The sequence below is a fragment of the Berghia stephanieae genome, chromosome 2, assembly GCF_034508935.2.
Source record: "Berghia stephanieae isolate SIO BIC M18660-M18661 chromosome 2, UCSD_Bste_1.3, whole genome shotgun sequence".
Classification (NCBI taxonomy): domain Eukaryota; kingdom Metazoa; phylum Mollusca; class Gastropoda; order Nudibranchia; family Aeolidiidae; genus Berghia; species Berghia stephanieae.
This window is the reverse complement of record NC_088361.1, coordinates 89,142,185-89,161,993: the sequence shown is the minus strand read 5'-3', so window position 1 is coordinate 89,161,993 and position 19,809 is coordinate 89,142,185. Positions and strand designations below refer to the sequence as shown.

The 19,809-nt window shown below is 34.3% G+C and overlaps 2 protein-coding genes across 3 annotated transcripts in view; one reads left to right on the top strand and one right to left on the bottom strand.

Moving 5' to 3' along the window:
* Positions 1-5,106: 5,106 nt before the first annotated feature.
* Positions 5,107-15,908, top strand: LOC144965776 (MAM and LDL-receptor class A domain-containing protein 2-like). Of its 2 annotated transcripts, none has more exons than XM_078901466.1 (6): positions 5,107-5,161; positions 6,940-7,041; positions 9,989-10,102; positions 12,128-12,372; positions 14,162-14,252; positions 15,755-15,908. In XM_078901466.1, exons 2-5 carry the CDS (start codon positions 6,978-6,980, stop codon positions 14,237-14,239), a joined length of 501 nt encoding a protein of 166 aa, XP_078757592.1. In that variant the 5' UTR covers positions 5,107-5,161; positions 6,940-6,977; the 3' UTR covers positions 14,240-14,252; positions 15,755-15,908. The 2 variants fall into 2 exon arrangements, with proteins under 2 accessions (XP_078757592.1, XP_078757593.1); XM_078901467.1 differs by having other exon boundaries at positions 15,722-15,908.
* A 1,621-nt stretch (positions 15,909-17,529) lies between these two features.
* The window catches only part of LOC144963771 (cation-dependent mannose-6-phosphate receptor-like), a 13,619-nt gene continuing 11,339 nt past the window's right edge, over positions 17,530-19,809 (bottom strand). The window contains exons 7-8 of the mRNA XM_078897714.1: positions 19,671-19,797; positions 17,530-17,919 (exon numbers count right to left, since the gene is read on the bottom strand). Coding sequence (XP_078753840.1) covers positions 17,857-17,919; positions 19,671-19,797 — 190 coding nt within the window. The 3' untranslated portion in view covers positions 17,530-17,856. The remainder of the gene's footprint in view (positions 17,920-19,670; positions 19,798-19,809) is intronic.

Sequence of the window (19,809 nt, the reverse complement as noted above, 5' to 3'; positions counted from 1 at the left end):
TTTTTAGGCATTTCCGTCCTAGATGGGTGGTCTAGATATACTGACATGATATAAAAATAGATAACACAAAAAAGTCCATCGTTTAATGGCATTGTCCTTATTTCGTGTTGTCTGTGATTCTATAAATAAGAAATGTCCGTAATAAGATGACGTCACGCACTTAATATTACTCGCGTTAATCAATGTTGATATGTTTTTGAATAATCATAGGTTCAAACTTACGTAATTCAAAATAGATCTCACATCTCGATGCAGATTTGAACTTTAGAAGTTTTGTTTAATAGTTTGAAGCCTTACCGCTTATCAACGAAAGAGGGGTCGCCATGTGAAAGTGACACATGGTAACGGTAAACTAAGCAACAGATTCTCTTTTTCTTATCACCCTAGTCGTCTCTAACAATCATATTTAAAGAATTATGCAGTTTTTTTTCCAGTGATTTACTATAGCTGGGTTCAAGTATTATAATCATGTAGTTTTAATTTTGGTTTTGGTATTTGGTCCTGTTTCTAAAGTCGGCCTTGTGGTTTGTGAAACAAATAGCAATTTGTTTTATTTCATTTGACCCAATTTAAGTAGGAAACATTCTGGGTCTGGTAAAATAAATGAGATGACGTCATGCACTTACACCTCTCCTTACCACCCATATTATGAGAATCGTCACATTCGTTACAATAGCAGCCAACATTTTCCTCATTCTGATTTCTTTTGTATAGATAGTATGCAGATGACGTCACTCAGGCCTTTGTTATTGTTTTTGCCATCCGCGTTTGTGAGTTGTTCTCACTAAACTGTATTAACCAGACTATAAAAGTTCATGGTTACACAGAGTTTGTGTGTTGGTCCGTTATACTTCCGGATGGCAATGTTGTGAACTCCTTGGCCAAGCGCATTCTATCTATATAATTTTTTAACAAAAATATTTGCTATAGTTGAAACATATTAACACTGTGTCGAAGAGCTCGTGTAGCAGAAGAAATATGTTTAGCAAGAATTAACAGCCTTTGTGTTTGAGTGAAAAAAAATTCGTATATGTTGGGTGTAAAGTTTTGAGGACAATCCGGAAAATGGCCTTTTAGGAGAGAGTTAATACGATCCCCCTAGACAATGTTGATAGATTATCGTAGAAAAAAATTCAAATATTACTTGAGACCCGCATAGAGATAAAAACCATGGATTCGAAGAAGAGACGTTTTGGAATGATAGTTCGACAATCTATCTATCGGCCAGTGAGAACCTCATTACTTTGTGAATACCAGCAGGTATTACGACGTGCACTTATTTGCAGGTCTGATTACCCTATTCCTTATGGGCTCATTGCTGTAATGGAAATCTAAAAAAATGACACAAAATATTGTCCATTACAACAATGTTAAACGAGGCCAATAAGTGGGTTCAGACCTGATTATATGTACACGTCACTGCAATATCAGCACCTGACAGATGAATGTTTTCATTGAAATATTATGTATTATCAATTAAATGGAAACACGACCGATAAACAATGCCCATGGGTCCACATGAGTTAAGCCCAGTCTCATGTTTTACAGTCATATTCTCTTTACCCAATATCATTTTACAAAATACTTTGATCGAGCTATTGACACATCTACATCAGAATCACAAATTAAAAGAATTGATGATAAACGCTTAAAAAAACCCCAAAAACATTTTAACACACTGAATCTGTGACTGCTTTTCAATAAAAATAGTCTCGCCTGATATCATACTTGCACCCGTCATTCTCAACATAATGAGGGTTTCATGTTTTGTATCATGGATTTGAATCTTTTTCGCTGCAAGAAAAATGTCAAATTTTATATTTGAATTATAAATAAATAATTAAATAAATAGATAGATAAATAAATAAATGAAACACAAGAATAATTACAATAAGCAATATTGATTGATCAATAACTTAATACAACAAGCTTTCTTTGTTAAGTTTCTGATTTTTTTTTCATATTCTAATATTACTTTTACCAGAAGGGACAAGTTTAAGATTTTTGTCCCTTGATGCAAAACAAACATAAGACAAAACTGGTTCGGTATTCGTATTGTCCAGAAATGGAACAATTTGCAATTTGAAACAAAGAATGCAAAATGTATAGATTATTTCAAGGTGTTAGTAGACAGGGAATTATATGATGGGAGATTTATATATGACGAATAATACTTTTTTGCACTACTGTGACAGGGCTTTCAGTCTTGTATGTATATATTATGCATTGTTATATTATTATGGTTATCTTCTATATGCATGTGTGTGTGTGTGTGTGTGTGTATGTGTTTGTCTTTGTGTGTGTGTGTGTGTGTGTGTGTGTGTGTGCTTTGCATGTCACGGTTAAAGATATATGTTTGTATACCACATTTGCATAAGTACATTTAAATTGAAATATTATCTTTAGGTACCAGTGTATCATTATTGTAATCTTTAATCAATAGATTTATGGCATTACTATTAATATTAAGGGCATTCAATGGATTTTATCTATCCTATTTTGCCCTCTACCATATGTTATGTTATGTTACTTACTTCATGAAATTGATTTTGATGTAAAAAATAACTAAAAAACAATTCCATCACCCCATGTCCTATATTATGGTTATCATACCAAAACAAAACCTAATTGATAGAATTGATAATGTAACGAAAATGTTGTTTATGAATAGTGAATTTTATCAACCAGAAACACATTATCTTTTTTTTATATTTGAAGTCTCTCATTTAATATGTTTTGAAAAGCTGGAGGTGGGGAGGGGGGTCCCGACTTGAAAATTAAAAAATTCGTAATTTTTATAGGCGGTAAAAATTGTAGTTCCTATAGTTATCATTAAAAATCAACAAAATACCCTCACAAGGATTAAATAGCACTTCAAAATCATTAAAATTATGTAGTCTGGCGTCAACATTTATTTCCATAAGTTTTAATGGCTTAGAGATGCTCATGAAGTTCTGAAATTTGAGGCAAAATTTCGTAATTATACGAATTTTTCGTAATAATAGACAGGTCTGATTGAGTGAATGCATTATAACCGATACCAATCCCGAGTGCAATCGATATTTTTTTGGCAGCCCTGATTGGGTATCTGGGTGTTAGATCTGGTAAAAAGTTCTTTGTATCGGACACGTGTCCTATCCAAAATAAAGATAAGTTTAAGTGTGTATGAAACTGTGCTGGACAAAGCAGCGAGAAAAATACAAGCAAAAGACCCCCCCCCCCCCCAAAATAAATAAAAAAATCAGCATGCTTCGACTGGGAATCTCACCTCTAGTCTCCTGTTTCATCAAAGCAGGCTGATTTTTTAGGGAACTATTTCATACACACGTCTTACACCTTACCTCTTTTATTTATCACGTCCTATTCAAAGCTTAACGAAAAATGGGAGCGATCTATATTAACTTTCCACGTGCTCGAGGTCATTGGTCACATTGCAAAATGTGCTCAAAGTGACCCACATAGTGAAAAGTGCTCACAGCTTTTGAAATATCTTACATCACGATTGGTCATTTTGTTCTGTTTGACACATGTGTATGTTGACAACAAAGTAATTTGTAATTTAAGCGCTAAGAATCTGGTGTCTCGGAATTATAGATAATTCGAAGATGACGTCACTCAGGTCTTTGTAATTGCTTTTTGCCATCCGCGTTTATGAGTAATGCTCACATAACTGTATTAACCTGACTATAAACGTTCATGGATACACACAGTTTTGTGTGTTGGTCCGTTATACTTCCGGATGGCAATGTTATGAGCTTCTTAGCCAAGCGTATACTATCTATAGCGCTATATAAGTTTTCAGCATTATCATTATTTTTAACTTTCATAAACAAAGCAACGTGTTTTACATTGTTAAAGAAATATCAAATCGTTGACAGCAACAAATCATGTGATTGATGCCTTGGTTGGATGAAAACCTGAATATAGATCGCTCCCATTGGTATTGTATGTTTAACGCTAGAAAAGCTGGGGTAAACTTCAGCTCTACGAGCTATATCCATCTAATTTGTTTTATCTCATCATTATCATCATTATCATCATCATCATCATCATCATCATCATCATCATCATCATCATCATCATCATCATCATCATTATGAGATACCAACATCTGGTGTGGGAGTAGTGACATTTAATTTGCTCTTACTATCTCGTCACGGGGAGCAATTTTTTTTTTTTAAATCCCATTTCAGGCGGTCTTATATTTTACTCCAACCCATCACTACAGCTTACTGTTTTAACGTAGGATTTGTGGTCTTATGGTATGACTCTCGCCCCGGCTCGAGTCCCGCTCCGAAGGGAAAAGGTGTGTATGTGTGTGTGTGTGTGTGTGGGGGGGGGGGGGGGGCGCATAGTTGAGCAGTTAGAAAAAGCTCCTTACTCACATTCTCTCACCCCACTCAGGTGTGAAATTACTACCTGGCTGGTGGTAATATTGTTGTCTATGTCCAAAACATTTGTAATATGACCTAATAGACGTCAATTCATTCTAAAGGTGTAATTTGTGTTTAGGTTCTATTTCAAGGAATAACCATGGCATCCGCCGCAGCGCAGCGCCGCAAAGTGAGATAGGGAGAGGTCACAAGCCGGTCATTTGTAAAACTCGGTACCTTTCGGTTACAAAGCAAAGACCACACCCCAAAGCCACGCTTTCTCAAATAGTGTTCCTTTAAAAAACAAAAAACAAACTATAATTAACTTAGATTTCCAATTTCTGCTTACGTTTACTTAAATCACAATTTACTTCATGTGGGCCATAAATGAACTCAGTTATCAGCTGCATGTACATATTAACAGGTCTGATAACCTAACTCAATCATGGACTTGATTTAACATTGTTGTAATGAACGATTCATTACGTTGGTTTGGGAGTGTTTCCAATTTAATAATGATCCTATCATTACGGTTATCAGACCTGAAAATAAATATACGTTGGTTATTAGAATTGCAAATATCATATGCACCTAGTTGACCTATGAGAAATTGTAGTTTGAAAGAAAAATCAGTTTCGCCGTTAAAGGGACAATTCATAATGAATATTTAAAATCAGAGACCATTAATATCTCCTCAGTGTTTCGATTTATCTATAAAAAATTAAAACAGTTTGTTATTTAGCATTCGTCAGCCTTGGAGTTGGGACGTTTCAATACAACTTCTGATGGTAAGCTATGATGATATCCTTGGTAAAAAGATAGAGTGATAGACAAATAAACTGATGGATAGATAGATAGATAGATAGATAGATAGATAGATAGATGGATAGATAGATAGATAGATAGATAGATAGATAGATAGATAGATAGATAGATAGATAGATAGATAGATAGATAGAAAGATAAATAAATAAAAAAATAAAAAAATAAATAAATAAATAGATAGATAGATAGATAGATAGATAGATAGATAGATAGATAGAAAGAAAGATAGATAGATAGATAGATAGATAGATAGCGATGGATCGATAGAGAAATAGATAGATAGATTGATAGAGATGGGTTGATAGAAGATAGATAGATAGGTGGATAGATGAATAGATAGATATAGATAGTGTGTATGCCAAAATAGTTGCTATTTAAAGAAATATAAAATGCGTGAGCAAAAAAAAATACAGGTCAAGACTCGTTTTGTATCTAGTAGATAAGATCATAGCCATTATTCAACACAATGGTCAATGGTTGTCAAAACTTTTAAGCAGATGTCAAAATATCGAAATACGTCATGTGACGTCATCAAAGTTGATTAAGAATGTTAGAATAGCTTAATTTCGGAATTGACCTCGCAACAGGTCAATAAGAAATGGCTGACGAGAGCAGAAAGGGCCCTATTTTTTTAAGTGAATAAAAGCTGTGAAGAGTAAAAAAAAAAAAGCTTCAATGAAAGTTGGAACGTTCTAGAAGTTTTTGCTAAAAAAAAAAAAAAAAATATCTTTGAAGTGAAGAAGTCCAAGTTTGTCTAATCAGTGTCTAATTGAGGAGACTTGTCTTCAAGGTAACTTCACTCCACCGATAATCGTAATGATCGTCGCCAAAGCGTTAACAACATTCCATTCGTATTGAATTTGGAATTTGACGGGTCCTGCCATACTATTCTGCCAAACGGCATTGTGATGCAGAAAATCGTGGCAAAACCGAGGCCACGTGACTTTAAAGAAAATCAAAAGAATTTTAAAAAAAAATAAAAAGCAAAAAACAAACAAAAAACAACAAAAATGATATTTAAAAAAAACAACAACAGAAAACCCCCAGAAAACAAAAAACAGAAAACAAAACGAACGTGAAGATATTTGCCCAAAATTAATTCACGAAAGTCAGGAGGATGCATTATTTGCGGAAAAAGGTCATTACTGGTGGCGAGACATGGGTCTGCGCATCAGACTAAGACACGAGATCTTTAACAAAGCAAAATATTTTGTGGACTGATTGCTCTGTGTCACCCGAAAATAGCTCTTTGAAGAACAAACAAACGAGACCTTGTTTTATATAGTTTCCTTCTTTTAGATTCATAATTAATCGATATTTTAAACAAATCTTTCGTAAAGAATCGATAATACACGATTCTTATACTCTTGCTATTTGGAATTCCGGACGTGTTCCAATCGCTGCACGAGCTTGCGAGTGCGCGTTGCGAACAGAGTTCGAATTCCAAAACGCAAGAGTGTAAGAAATCATTTAATCTACCCCTCAAACGCTTCCTATTTCGTCATCTTTGAAGAAAAGACATCTTCCAAAACAGTTAAACGATACTTTAAAAAAAAATCTGATTTTTAGTACAATTTTACGATTTATTATCTGACAAATTATTACAAAATACTATTGTAAACATGATATCATTACGTGTTACTATTTTGGGAGAAGGGTAGAATAATACATCCCGACATGATACCATTCTGAGACAGCAGGTTACATATTTTTTTTGTTTCATCCTCTTTACACATTCTAGATTGAACGAAGAGACAGAATTAACAAAGGATTCAAACAATGTTGGCATCAATAATCATCCCCGCCATCTTTGTACTCTCGTGTGTACTCTCCGAAGCACAAGGTAAGCATGATATACATACATACATACATACATACATACATACATACATACATACATACATACATACATACATACATACATACATACATACATACATACATACATACATACATACATACATACATACATACATACATAAATACATACATACATACATCCCCCCCCCCACACATATTTATATATACCTTAATAAGTCTATATAGTCTAATGATGTTATGATTACCAAAACACTTTGTGACGTCAGATTATCAAGGGCAAACAAAACACAGTATAATGGAAATAGATATATTAAAAAGAAAAAAAAGAACGTCTTTCACTCAGCTCATAAATAATGAAACCAACATCTTTTGATGTGTAGAATAATTGTGTAGAATAGATGTAGAATTCTTGCACTCATGCGTTTTGCACTCCAAACTTTGTTCCCACCGCCATTGGGCATACGATCGCATACCCCCCCCCCCTCCCCTACCCGCTCCCTTGCCGAAAAAAAATTAAATTCAAACCTCAGACGGATTTGATTTCATAATATCTGTTTAAAAACATTGAAATATTTAGTTAAATTTAACACGTTTTTGCTAAGTGATATCAGTAAGCCTCAATGTACAAATTTTCATCAAAATCAGGAATTATATTGACCCTAGACCCGAAAGACAGAGGCCGATAAGTTAGCGATTTCAGTTAATAATGGGATAACCACACTTTGTTCTTTTCTGTAAGAAAATACAAAAAATACAAAATGGTAAAATTGAATGGATTAGATCTATATCTAGATATATCTATATAACACCATACATTATTTATTTGCACACCATTTCATCAATCAGTTATCACTGTTTGTCGGACTGGTACCTTTATAGGAACAAAGAAAGGGGATATTAAATCTTCATAATCGGTTACCCAATCCCTATTAAAATTTTGTGTTACATTACCAACCAGAATTAGGCTTAGGGAATCCGTTAGCTCAGTTGATAGAACATTCGCTTCTCAAGAAAATGAGATTTTTTTTCGTGAGCTGTCCACCCATCGGTAATTGGAAAACTGGATCTGTTGGGTCTGGTGGAACGTACTTTGTGATAGGCTAGAGTTCTATCAAAAGGGTAGCAAGCAAATATTTGATTTTGTTCCTTTATCGCCATAGAAACCGGGATAAATCCCTGCGCCACCGGCCTTGTGGCTCTAAATGACTCCTAGGTTCTAGGCAGGATTAAGATATTCTAAATAGCACATACTATTGGTGACAAGAATTTAAAAGACCCCGCACCTCTTCGTTGATTTCACATATTATCGTAGACTACAAGTTCCACATTCTATCATATCAGCAGAAATAAAGTCTCGACCATTGATCTAAATATAAATAGACAACCAACGAATAGGAATTTCCCATGGCTGTTATTCAGGATCAGCTGCTTTTCAGGAAATGGCTCTTTTAGTTTGATGAATAGGAAGGTCAACTCTATCAATACACCCTTCTTGTCTGATGATTAGTTAAGCGAGTTGCAATCTTTCGCTATTTTCCCTCGCCTCGAAAATTAATCAAAATTAATCGACTTTTTCAAAAGATATTTATTGACTTACATATACAAAACCATCATGCTTCATACATGCTGCATTTATAAATGCAACAATCGAGCTGGGAATGATAGCAGCCGCGTTTCCATAGATAAGCTCAAACGAGGGAAGTGATAATCATAATTTTTTGTTAAAATATCAGTATCGCTGCTAAATCGTATCTTATTGATATCGAAAATTTCTGATATTACACTAGTATAAAAACAATCCTGAAGTAACTTCGGAAATGTAAACAGCTTGTTTTTATTTGCTATAAAATAAATACTTTATTTTATTTCGAAACAAAAAAATATTTTTTCGTGACAATTATTATTTGAAAAAACCATACATATCATACATATAAGTTTGAAATGAAACTCTTAAAATTGACTGGCTTAAAATTCTGCAATAAAAGGGGGCGCGACCACCGTTCCACGGGAATTAATTTTTGAATCTAGTTTAAAACTAATTTAGCGTTTATAAGGTAAAAGTAGTGTGGATATTATAAGCCTAAATTTAACCATTATCATTGAGATAAATATGTATATCATAGCAACTCTTATGATTGCAAAAATCGCAAAGACTTCCGAGAGTATTTTTTTAGTGAATTAAGAGGTATCTAAGGTAAAAACTTGAGATTTAGACCCAGTACTCCATTAAAATGAAAATGGCTCTGTGCATGGCGGAAGTCACCGTATTTTGAACAAACGAAAAGAGGACCAGGCATACTTTGTTTAGAGTCCTTTCCTTTAAGTTCATGGTCTCGACACAGTGCGTAGCCATCGTTAAGTTACAGCCTGGCACTGACCAAAAAATGACGTCAAAATGCCAGTCTTTGGCCACAAAAGAAAACAAATCGTGAGTTGTATTCAACGTGTTTCCATGATCACTACTTACGATAACTCACTAGGCGGTGCAAAAACAAAATAATGACGTCAAAATGCCAGTCTTTTTGGGTTTCAGTGTCAGGCTATAACTTAACGATGGCAACGCACAGTGCATAAAAGAATTTATATACTGTCGTATGTGGTCGTCCCATGTCGAGGCTCACATGGTAGCAATGACAGGGAGGAATGGAGAATCTGGATGGCACAATGTGTCAAAGACATGGGAGGAACTAAGATCTAAGGTAAGGTCGAATGTGCTGAAATCATGATTTATCCCCAAACCACTATTTATTTTTTTAAACTTGTTTTATAAAATACTTACAAAATATATAACATAATATATATATTTCTCTATCATTAAAGTGACTCAATGTAGTGAACGATAGTACCTATAATCAACGACGATATGTGGACACACTATCCTCAGCATGACGAATCCACTGATTTCTGAAAAGACTAGGAAGCTGCTAATTTTTCAATATTTAAGCCTAAGTTTGCAATTTCTGTTTCAGGTAAAGATTTTATTACATGCAACTTTGAAGCTGGTACATGCGATTACCATTTCCCGTCTTCGAATGGATGGAAACGTGAGAAAGGCCAGGATCATACGAATGGAAAATCAGGAGGTAAAATAAATGCTGAAGAAAAAATATAGATCATTTTTATGACGTAGGTATTTAACCTCCCCCCTCCCACCTCCCGGCAACTTAGGGCGGCATCTATTGTACTGATGTAGAAAGCCAAGATATATGGTTTGCAATAGATACGAGGGGGGGGGGGACGATATAAAACCCAAAACCTTCCCCACAAGAAACAAAACTGATACGAAACAAAAACAACAAGAAGAAACAAACAAACAAAGAAACAAACAAAAAACAGATCCAAAACCAAAACCCAATAACATAAAGAACAAAAATCCCCAAAAGAACAAGCAAACAACAAAAAGCAAGAGAAGACTTTCAGCAAGCTGGTAATTAAACTATGGGGTCCTGATTTCCCAGTTGACAAAGCACTCGCCAATAAAGCAAACTCACAAAAAAATAAAACATTTAAAAAACACAAAATAAAGAACAGAACAAAACAACAACAACAAAAAAAAACACACCAAAACAACAACAACAACAACAACAACAACAACAACAACAACAACAACAACAACAACAACAAACAAGGACAAAAAACCCCCCGGTATTTCTTCTGGTTTCAATCGATATTTTGTTTTGAATTCAATGTTTCCTAGTAGTGTTTGATAAGCAGTTTTTGTTCTATATGTTACGTCTTGCTGTTGGTCTTTGTTTATTCTTTGTAAAGCGCTTTGAGCACGGTTAGTGGATATTGCGCTATATAAAAAAGATCAAGTTTTATTTGTAAGGACAAATGTGACCTGTCGGGTACTCATTTTACACTTGATTACGGTGAGAGAATGTGAGTAAATAGCCTTTTCCAAGGTCTTTGCTATGCGCCTCCCAGAGAGGTACTCAAACCCAAGACCTTCCGATCCAAAGGCGAATGTTATTCCACATGACTACACAGCTGATATTATAATTCTGTTTTGAAATATTGAAAAAAGACCTTTATTTAGAGTATTTCGACAAACAATCTCAAACAATGAATTTAATTGATTTTTAATACCTTTCAATCGATAAAATAAAACAAAACAAACACCCAAACAAATCAGTCATGCAAATGCGACAGAATTAAAAACCAGGGTGCGTCAAGGTGAAATTTATTGGATACACCGCTCTTCCTACTTCACGATATAGTCGAGGTTCATTAGCATCTACATTAAAGAATTAATTTAAGTAAGAGAACCGGGTACTGAACATTTCAACATAATATTGCAGCAACTGGAGAAGAAATTGATTGAAATATGGCAGGATAAACAACAAAAATACCGGAGCATACGTACTCAATATCTCAATTCTTTCTTTGTCACATGGTTGTGTTGAGAATATTGGCTATTAAGCTTAAATAATGCTGGCCAACTAACTTCGCGGTGTTTGTGTGTGTTGAACACGTGACCCAAGAAGGTGGGGAGAGAAGGATCTAATAAGACTACTGTTTGAAGCGACTTTTTGGGGTCGTGGATAGATCATACGGTAGAGTCACGATCTCCCCGACCAGGCGGAGTTGTCGTACCAGTAAGGTCGCGGGTTCGAGCCCCCATCGCCGCGCGACGTTTTTAATCTCTGATGTCTTCTGGCACTTTCTTGTTCCTACTCACTTCAATTCTTGTCAAGATAAACAACTTTTTAAAAAGAACTATAATCTCTCTTAACAATGATACACAGCTTGGCTGTCCATCTGAAGTGCTGGAGAAATTCAATGGTAAATCACCAATTGAAATTGGGCGAATGCTATTTTCAGCCATTAAGTTTCCACTAATCAAATTAGATTTGAACTATTTGATTATATAATAATATGTAGAATAGGATCTGATTTCGAAAAGTGGTGTCAACTCAGATGTGAATTAGTACCTGGCAGCGGCATATACTATAAAACTGCTCTAATAAGCTTTTCTTTATATATATATATATATATATATATATATATATATATATATATATATATATATATGCTGACTGATTTATTTAACATTTATTTTTGTCAGTAAAATAACATACTTTAACAATCCTAAAATATTTTTTCAGGATACTACCTCATGTATGAAGGGCGTGATAACAAGGCCTCCAGCTTTTTCTCATATGATTTTCAATTTCAAACGACAAAATGCATAAGTTTATGGGTTTGGCTGTCGAAAGGAGAAGCATTCGTCAAAGCTGGCATGGGTGGAAGGGGTGTCGCACCAGAAGACATCTATAAAAATTTTCACTTCGACAAGGTGAACCAATGGGTAAAGCTGGAAAAGACCGTTAATCGTAAAGACAACATGTATGTAAGTATCATAGGTATAATACGCGTAACTTAATGGAACATCTGATAGTGAGAAATTCCCTTATATGGTACCTATTTCCCCAATATTATGTCCGTGGGATTTGGATGTATGTTTACCGCATTGACTTTGCATGCTCATGCAGTTCCTACGTTTCTTGTCTCTATATTATCATTTTTGGATTTGCCTGACATTGACCAAAAATACGTCAATATACAAGGCCAGATCACTCAAAGAAAGCAATTTATGAGTTGCATTTAATATTTTAACTAATGAGATGATTTGTTTCATTGAGCACTACTAACGACGACTCACTAGGGGCAGAGCTATCCTAAAAACGACGTCAAATTACAAGTTCTCGTGTCAGGCTATAAGCTAACGAAACTACGATTCGGCTTCATGATGTTTCCATCTAATAATAATAATAATAATAATAATAATAATAATAATAATAATAATAATAATAATAATAATAATAATAATAATAATTTATACAGCGCCTGACCCCGTATCTCAACAAAATCAAAGCGCTTACCAGTAACTTGACAACTTTCATTCACTCAAACATACAACCACTCAAACATGCAGTATGAAACAAAGCAATATTATTCTACAGTGTTACATATTAAAAAGAACCGTTTTAAGATGTTTAAAAAAAAAAAAGAATACAATGTCTCTGATATAGCCTATCTTGGAAGGGAGTTCCAGATAAAGGGTGCTCGGCAATTTTGCTTCTCATTTTAGGCTTCACAAGAATGTGATTCGTCAGACTGTTATCTCAGATTTCTGACTGGGACGTAGAATTTAAGCATATCATTAATTTGTCCAGGACAATCAGAGTGCAGTGATTTAAAAACAATAATACAGATCTTATATTCTATACTCTTATCAACGGGTAGCCAGTGGAGTTCTCTTAGCAAACTCAATGTGCAGCTATGTGGTCTTGTGGTATGACACTCGCTTTCGGATCGGAAGGTCCTGGGTTGAGTCCTTGGAAAAGACTCTTTATTTACATTCTCTCACCGTACTCAGGTGTAAAATGAGTACCTGGTCGTCAACAGCGTCGTCTCTGTCGGAAAAATTGTAATATCACCTAATAGGCGTCATGTCTCGTTCTACAGGTTACGTGTTGCTGTTGGCCAGGGACCCTTTGTAAAGCGTTTTGAGCACATTTCAGTGGATATTGCGCTGCAAAGAAAGCTCTAATAAAAAAAAAAATAATTTCTCCTCTTTCCATAAATAATTCTGACAACATCGTTCTGGGCTACCAGAAGGAATTTTATTTTGTATATATTTATGGAAGAGACGAGAGAATTGAAATAATTTAGTTTTGACAGGATTAGAGAATTAACTAACAAGGCCGAGATGTCTCTTGTAATGAGATGTCTAACACTACGTATTCTTTTCATTTCCATGTGCATTAACCATACGATATGATTTACTTAGCTGGTAAAAGGCAAATCGGAATCTATAAATACATCCAAAATTTGATTGAAAACCTTTGCAGTTTCAATTACATTGTGCGACTTTGCGATATTGCGGTATGCTTCAGAACGGTAAGTACCGGGCTCGAGTTTCGCTCTCAGCGGCGCAAAGTTTAGTCCTTGGAGAAGGCTTTTTACTCACATTCTCTCACCATACTCAGATGTAAAATGGATAGCAGACCGGTATCACCATTGTCTTTGTCGAACAAAAATGAAATAGAATACTATGTCACATTCCAGCTTACATGATATGTTGTTGTTCGCTGGGGACCGCTTGAATTGATTATTTTGTCATCTAAATATTTCAGTTTTTCGTTGAAAGCAATCCGAAAACAGGAAGCATAATCAAGGTTGATGATATACAGCTTAAAGATGGGGCATGTTAGAATAATGTGAGCTGTGAGTATTCATTAAAAACTGTATAACATAGTAGAGGTAATTTTAAACTATAATGTGATAGTAAGGGGTAATAATGATATAATAATAAAATATAATAATAATAATAATAATAATAATAATAATATAATATATAATAATAATAATAATAATAATAATAATATTAATAATAATAATAATAATGATAATGATAAAAGTAATGATGATGACGATGATGATGATGATGATAATAACAACAATAATAATAATAATAATAATAATAATAATAATAATAATAATAATAATAATAATAATAATAATAATAATAATAATATGTTGATGATGATAATAATAATAATAATAATAATAATAATAATAATAATAATAATAATAATAATGATGATGATGATGATGATGATGATGATGATGATGATGATGATGATGATGATGATAATAATAATAATAATAATAATAATAATAATAATAAGACGAAGAAGAAGAAGAAGAAGAAGAAAACTACTACTACTACTACTACTACTACTACTACTACTACTACTACTACTACTACTACTACTACTACTACTACTACTACTATTACTACTACTAGCACTACCACTACTACTACTACTACTACTACTACTACTACTAGTACTACTACTAATACTACTACTACTACTACTACTACTACTACTACTACTACTACTACTACTACTACTACTACTACTACCACTACTACTACTACTACTACTACTACTACTACTACTACTAGTACTACTACTAATACTACTAATACTACTACTACTACTACTACTACTACTACTACTACTACTACTACTACTACTACTACTACTACTACTACTACTACTACTCCTCATCATCACCATCGTAAAAATCATCTCCACCATAAGTACTACCATCATCATCACCACCACCACCACCACTTTGTCGAGCTGCACTACCTCTGACGCGGGTTCTCCTTATTCCGTTGGAACAGACCCTGAAATAACATTTCCCCTTGGGGAAGCATTTATGGGATGTTATCCATTTTATAAAATCCTTTGTTAAATGAACTTCTTTATTATACTTTCACGATCATCATCACCACCATTATTCACTACTTGGCGATAGTAGTCTACATCTCAAACTGTTTATAAAGAACACATGAGTGACATCTATCTCATTCTTGCAATTCAATTAACATTTAATTGAAACAACATTGGAAAAAAAGGAGTTCAGCGTTTTGCTTCGTCTAGGTATTTACATGTAATGATAATAAAAAATACTTCATCGAACAAAAGTACGCTGAAAAGGGATCGCCTATCAGTCAAGAAAGCAAAGTGGCAGATAATATCCTTGATCAAGGAAAAAAATATTTGAAGTTTGGCTCGAGTCCACGGTCTCCAGGATACAGAGTTGTGCTATATTTACTCGTCCATTCCATTCGACTTGAACTATCTTTCTTTTTAATCATCTATGTTTTTTCATCAACACAGTAAAGAGCGTCAGTGATTTCTTTCTCTCGCCAGCGTTTGATTCCCTTCAAGGGACTGTTCTGGAGGCCAAGTTCATGAATTGTTATAAGATCCAGAAGATTAATTCTTTCGCCGTTTTTAAAAATATCTAATTCGATGTTTATTTTTTTTTAGATTAAGTGAAGATAATAAAATTTCGTCAACAGTCTGACATTGTTTTACTGCGTAAATACTTAATTATATGTGTTTGCGCGAAAGTGTCCGTTTCTGCGTGCGCGCGCGCGCGCGCGTGTGTGTGTGTTTGTTTATATGCGGAATAAGACATAGGCATTCCCTGCCCACTTCGCTTATTCCGAGTATTTTAGTCTAACTCTTTATTGTAAAGTTATATTTCAGAATCCACCCACATAAACAAACACAGAGACTGTACACACACACACACACACACACACACACACACGTACACACATAAACATACAAAATCACAAATATTATATCGTGTATTAGGTTTTATGTCATCATGTATATTCTTTTTCAAATAAGAGCACAAAATCTGAACAAAATAATAATAATAATAATAATAATTATAATAATAATAATAATAATAATAATAATAATATTAGTAATAGTAATAGTAATAACAATAATAATAAAAATAATGATGATAATAATAATAATAATAATAATAATAATAATAATAATAATAATAATAATAATAATAATAATAATAATAATAATAATAATAATAATAATAACAAAAATAATAATGAAGATGATGATAATAATAATAATAATAATAATAATAATAATAATAATAATAATAATAATAATAATAATAATAATAATAATATAATAATAATAATAATAATAATAATATAACAATAATAATAATAGAACTTTTTTATCCAAAAAAAAAATGGAAATTCATTTTGGTTCACATTGGTGCCAATATAATATACAATTAATTATAATATATTAGTGGGCATATACACGTACGCACCCCCACACTCGCGTAGGTTACAAACGCAGGCACACACTATACACATGAATTACCAGATTTATTTGCGCGCACCTGCACACTTTATTCTAGTTCATTCCAACATAAAAGCCGATTGACCCAGTTGATCACATTATTTACTATTGGTCCCGTGGATATCTTTCGAAAACACTTGTATAAAACATTTATCTAATCTGCCTAGAGTCTACTCTCCGATAAATTTTTAAAAAAACCATTAAAATATTTGACCAGAAAAATTCGTTTCTCAAATATCAAACGATCAAAATGATCCTCATCTTGTCAAAAACTCTCAACTTGAAGTACCAGGTTTGAAAGTTTTTGACAAGTTTAGTGTGGACCGTGATGACCTACGGCGCAGAAGGATGGACCCTCAAGAACAAAGACGTAAAAACTACAAACTCTGCTGAAATGTGGTTTTACAGAAGGATGGTTAGGGTAAGCTGGATGTAAAGTACTCGTAGAACGAATAACAGAATACTTGAAGAGCTTGAGGTCATGCCATCAAAAGTAGGAAATTCAGTTTTTTTCGGTCACATATGCCGAAACTGATGCATGCACCTTAATAAAATATTTCGTACAGGTGAAATGGGGAGGGGGGGGGGGGAGGGGGAGGGGGCAACCGAGGAAGAGGAAGACCAAGGTCCAGTTAGATATCCTAGATAAGAAATGTCCTAGAATGGACAGATATGAATGAAAGAGAGCTGTAGGTCTACAGACGGGAGGAATGGGCAGACAGTTGTCATCGCAGAGTACGGGTAGCCAACGTCAATGAGGACGACGCTGGATGGTAGGTAAGTATATTATTTTATAGTTTTCGATAAGATGAGGCTTAATCAATCGATATTTGAAGGACGAGTTTTTCTGGCCAAATTGTAAAAGAAATAAAGACCTGAGCGACGTTAACTTCGTTCTATCTATAGATAGAATGACGTTGGCGTCATTCGGGTCTTTGTTATTGTTTTTTGCCTTCCGCGTTTATGAATAATTCTCACTAAATTGTATTAACCAGACATTAAACGTTTAAGGTTACACATAGTTCTGTGTGTTGGTCCGTTATACTTCTGGATGGCAATGTTGTGAGCCTCTATAGCAATGCTGTAGAAAATGGTTGTCTTCTTGATTTTGGTTGGTTGAGACTTTATATTTCATTGTAAATTGGTTTCCTCGATTTAAAACAAGATAAAGTGAATTTGTAGCCATCCTGAAAAAGAAGATAAAGTGTGTCATTGAGATTAAATTAATGGTGATGATCTATATTTTTTCTATGCACCCGAGTCATTGGTCGCATTGCAAAATGCATATTAAATAATTATTGTAATAAAAAGTGTTCACAGTTGTCGAAATATCCAACATCACTGTAGGGAAGAAAAGTCCTGATATCAAACCTTTCTTCTGGTTCCTAAAGCTTTGGGAGTGAGTATGTAACCAGTCCATCGGAGTAATAAAATGAATCGGTTACATAAAGGTGGCATAACTATTTCAGTAGCAGGATGTATAGGCAGGTTCGTAGGATTTCGAGATGTAAAAGAACGAGGATGGATGATCTTTATTGACGACCAGCATATAATTAGACTAGAGATTAAGATACCGTCAATATGACACCAGAATATAAATTACACAAGGTATGCATCCAGCCCTACGTAACGCTGGTTTTACATTTCCAATGAAATAGGAACCCGTTATTTTTACATCACACTTTTCTTCCCTGTTGGTCATTTTGTTGAGCTCGACCCCTTTGTGTGTATACCACTTTCATGTACAAAGCAGCGTGTTTACATTTATCAAGAAATATCCAGTCGTTTGGACAGCTCAAACCATGCGATCTATGATTCAGTTGGACAAAAACCCGAATATAGATTACTCCAATTGCTTTGCGTGTTAAGGGATGCATGCACTTTTCCACAACTCAACTTTGTGCCACACAGATCGGGGCATCAATCTGGGAACCCACTGGTCACAAACAATCGACGAATAGATGAATGGATGGAAGAGTTGAGTTGAGTGATGGCTTGATGAATGGATGAATGTATGGGTGGCAGTTAAATATTTTGATGGGTAGATGGGTCAATAAGTGTATTAGGTGAATGCGCGTTTATCACAGATTCTGTTCCTTAGTTACGTCCAACACAGTAAACACAATTGATGAGATGCGTTTAAGTAAAATACTAACAATATCCGCCATCCGGATAGACCGTATCAACAGACAAAAATATGTGTAATACTGGACGTGTGTAGATAGAATGAAGTCGACGCCACACGGGTCTTTGTTATAGTTTTTTTTTGCCATCCACGTTTATGAGTAATTCTCACTAAACTGTATTAACCAGACTATAAACGGTTAGGGTTACACACACTTTTGTGTGTTGGTTCGTTACATTTCCGGATGGCTTTATCATTGTTGCGAGCTTCTTAACCAAGCGCATACTATCTATAGATAGCGAGTGTCATACCACAAGACCACATAGCCGCATATAACTCATAAAAATGATGTGTACAGTCAAGATTGTTCTTGATCTGTAACAAGTACCTGCTGTGCACCGGAAAGATGCGTATTTAAAAATTTGGCCAGAAAAATCGTCCTTCATATTATCGATCTATTTAAATTACCCACTTCTTGGCAAAATAAAAAAACTTAAAAACATCTCAAACCTGGGACCTGGCCTAATTTTTAGATTTGTGTTTTACCAGTGTACAACTGTTAAATTGTTAAGTTCTGTCATTTAATTTGTGAATGTTTAGCTGGGTCTGTTACACCTGGCACCCAAAAAAATAAAATAATAAATTAACGTCCAAAGGAAAAGGTAACATGTAATTGCCACTGCCCGTTTAGAGCTTCAGAAACCAAGAAAACTTATTATTCCATAGATGTATTTATAACTGTGAAGGACTATTTTATATAATTTTAATTGAATATCGATGAAATCCAGAATGATCTGTGAGATTGTCACTTACCTCAATCAACCCTGGTAAAGCCAACCAGAAAGCTTTGTTAGGTATTCTATCCAACCCTTCGGCCTGTCGGACTATCACTTGATAGCACACCCCGATTACGATGTATAAAAATAATGCGGTAAAAAATCTGAAGAGAAAA

Excerpts from the sequence above, each read along its gene's own strand:
- LOC144965776 (XM_078901466.1), top strand. The coding sequence starts at position 6,978 with ATGTTGGCATCAATAATCATCCCCGCCATCTTTGTACTCTCGTGTGTA. Across the intron at positions 7,042-9,988 it reads TGTACTCTCCGAAGCACAAG|GTAAAGATTTTATTACATGC; the intron begins GTAAGCATGATA and ends TTTCTGTTTCAG. Across the intron at positions 10,103-12,127 it reads TACGAATGGAAAATCAGGAG|GATACTACCTCATGTATGAA; the intron begins GTAAAATAAATG and ends ATATTTTTTCAG.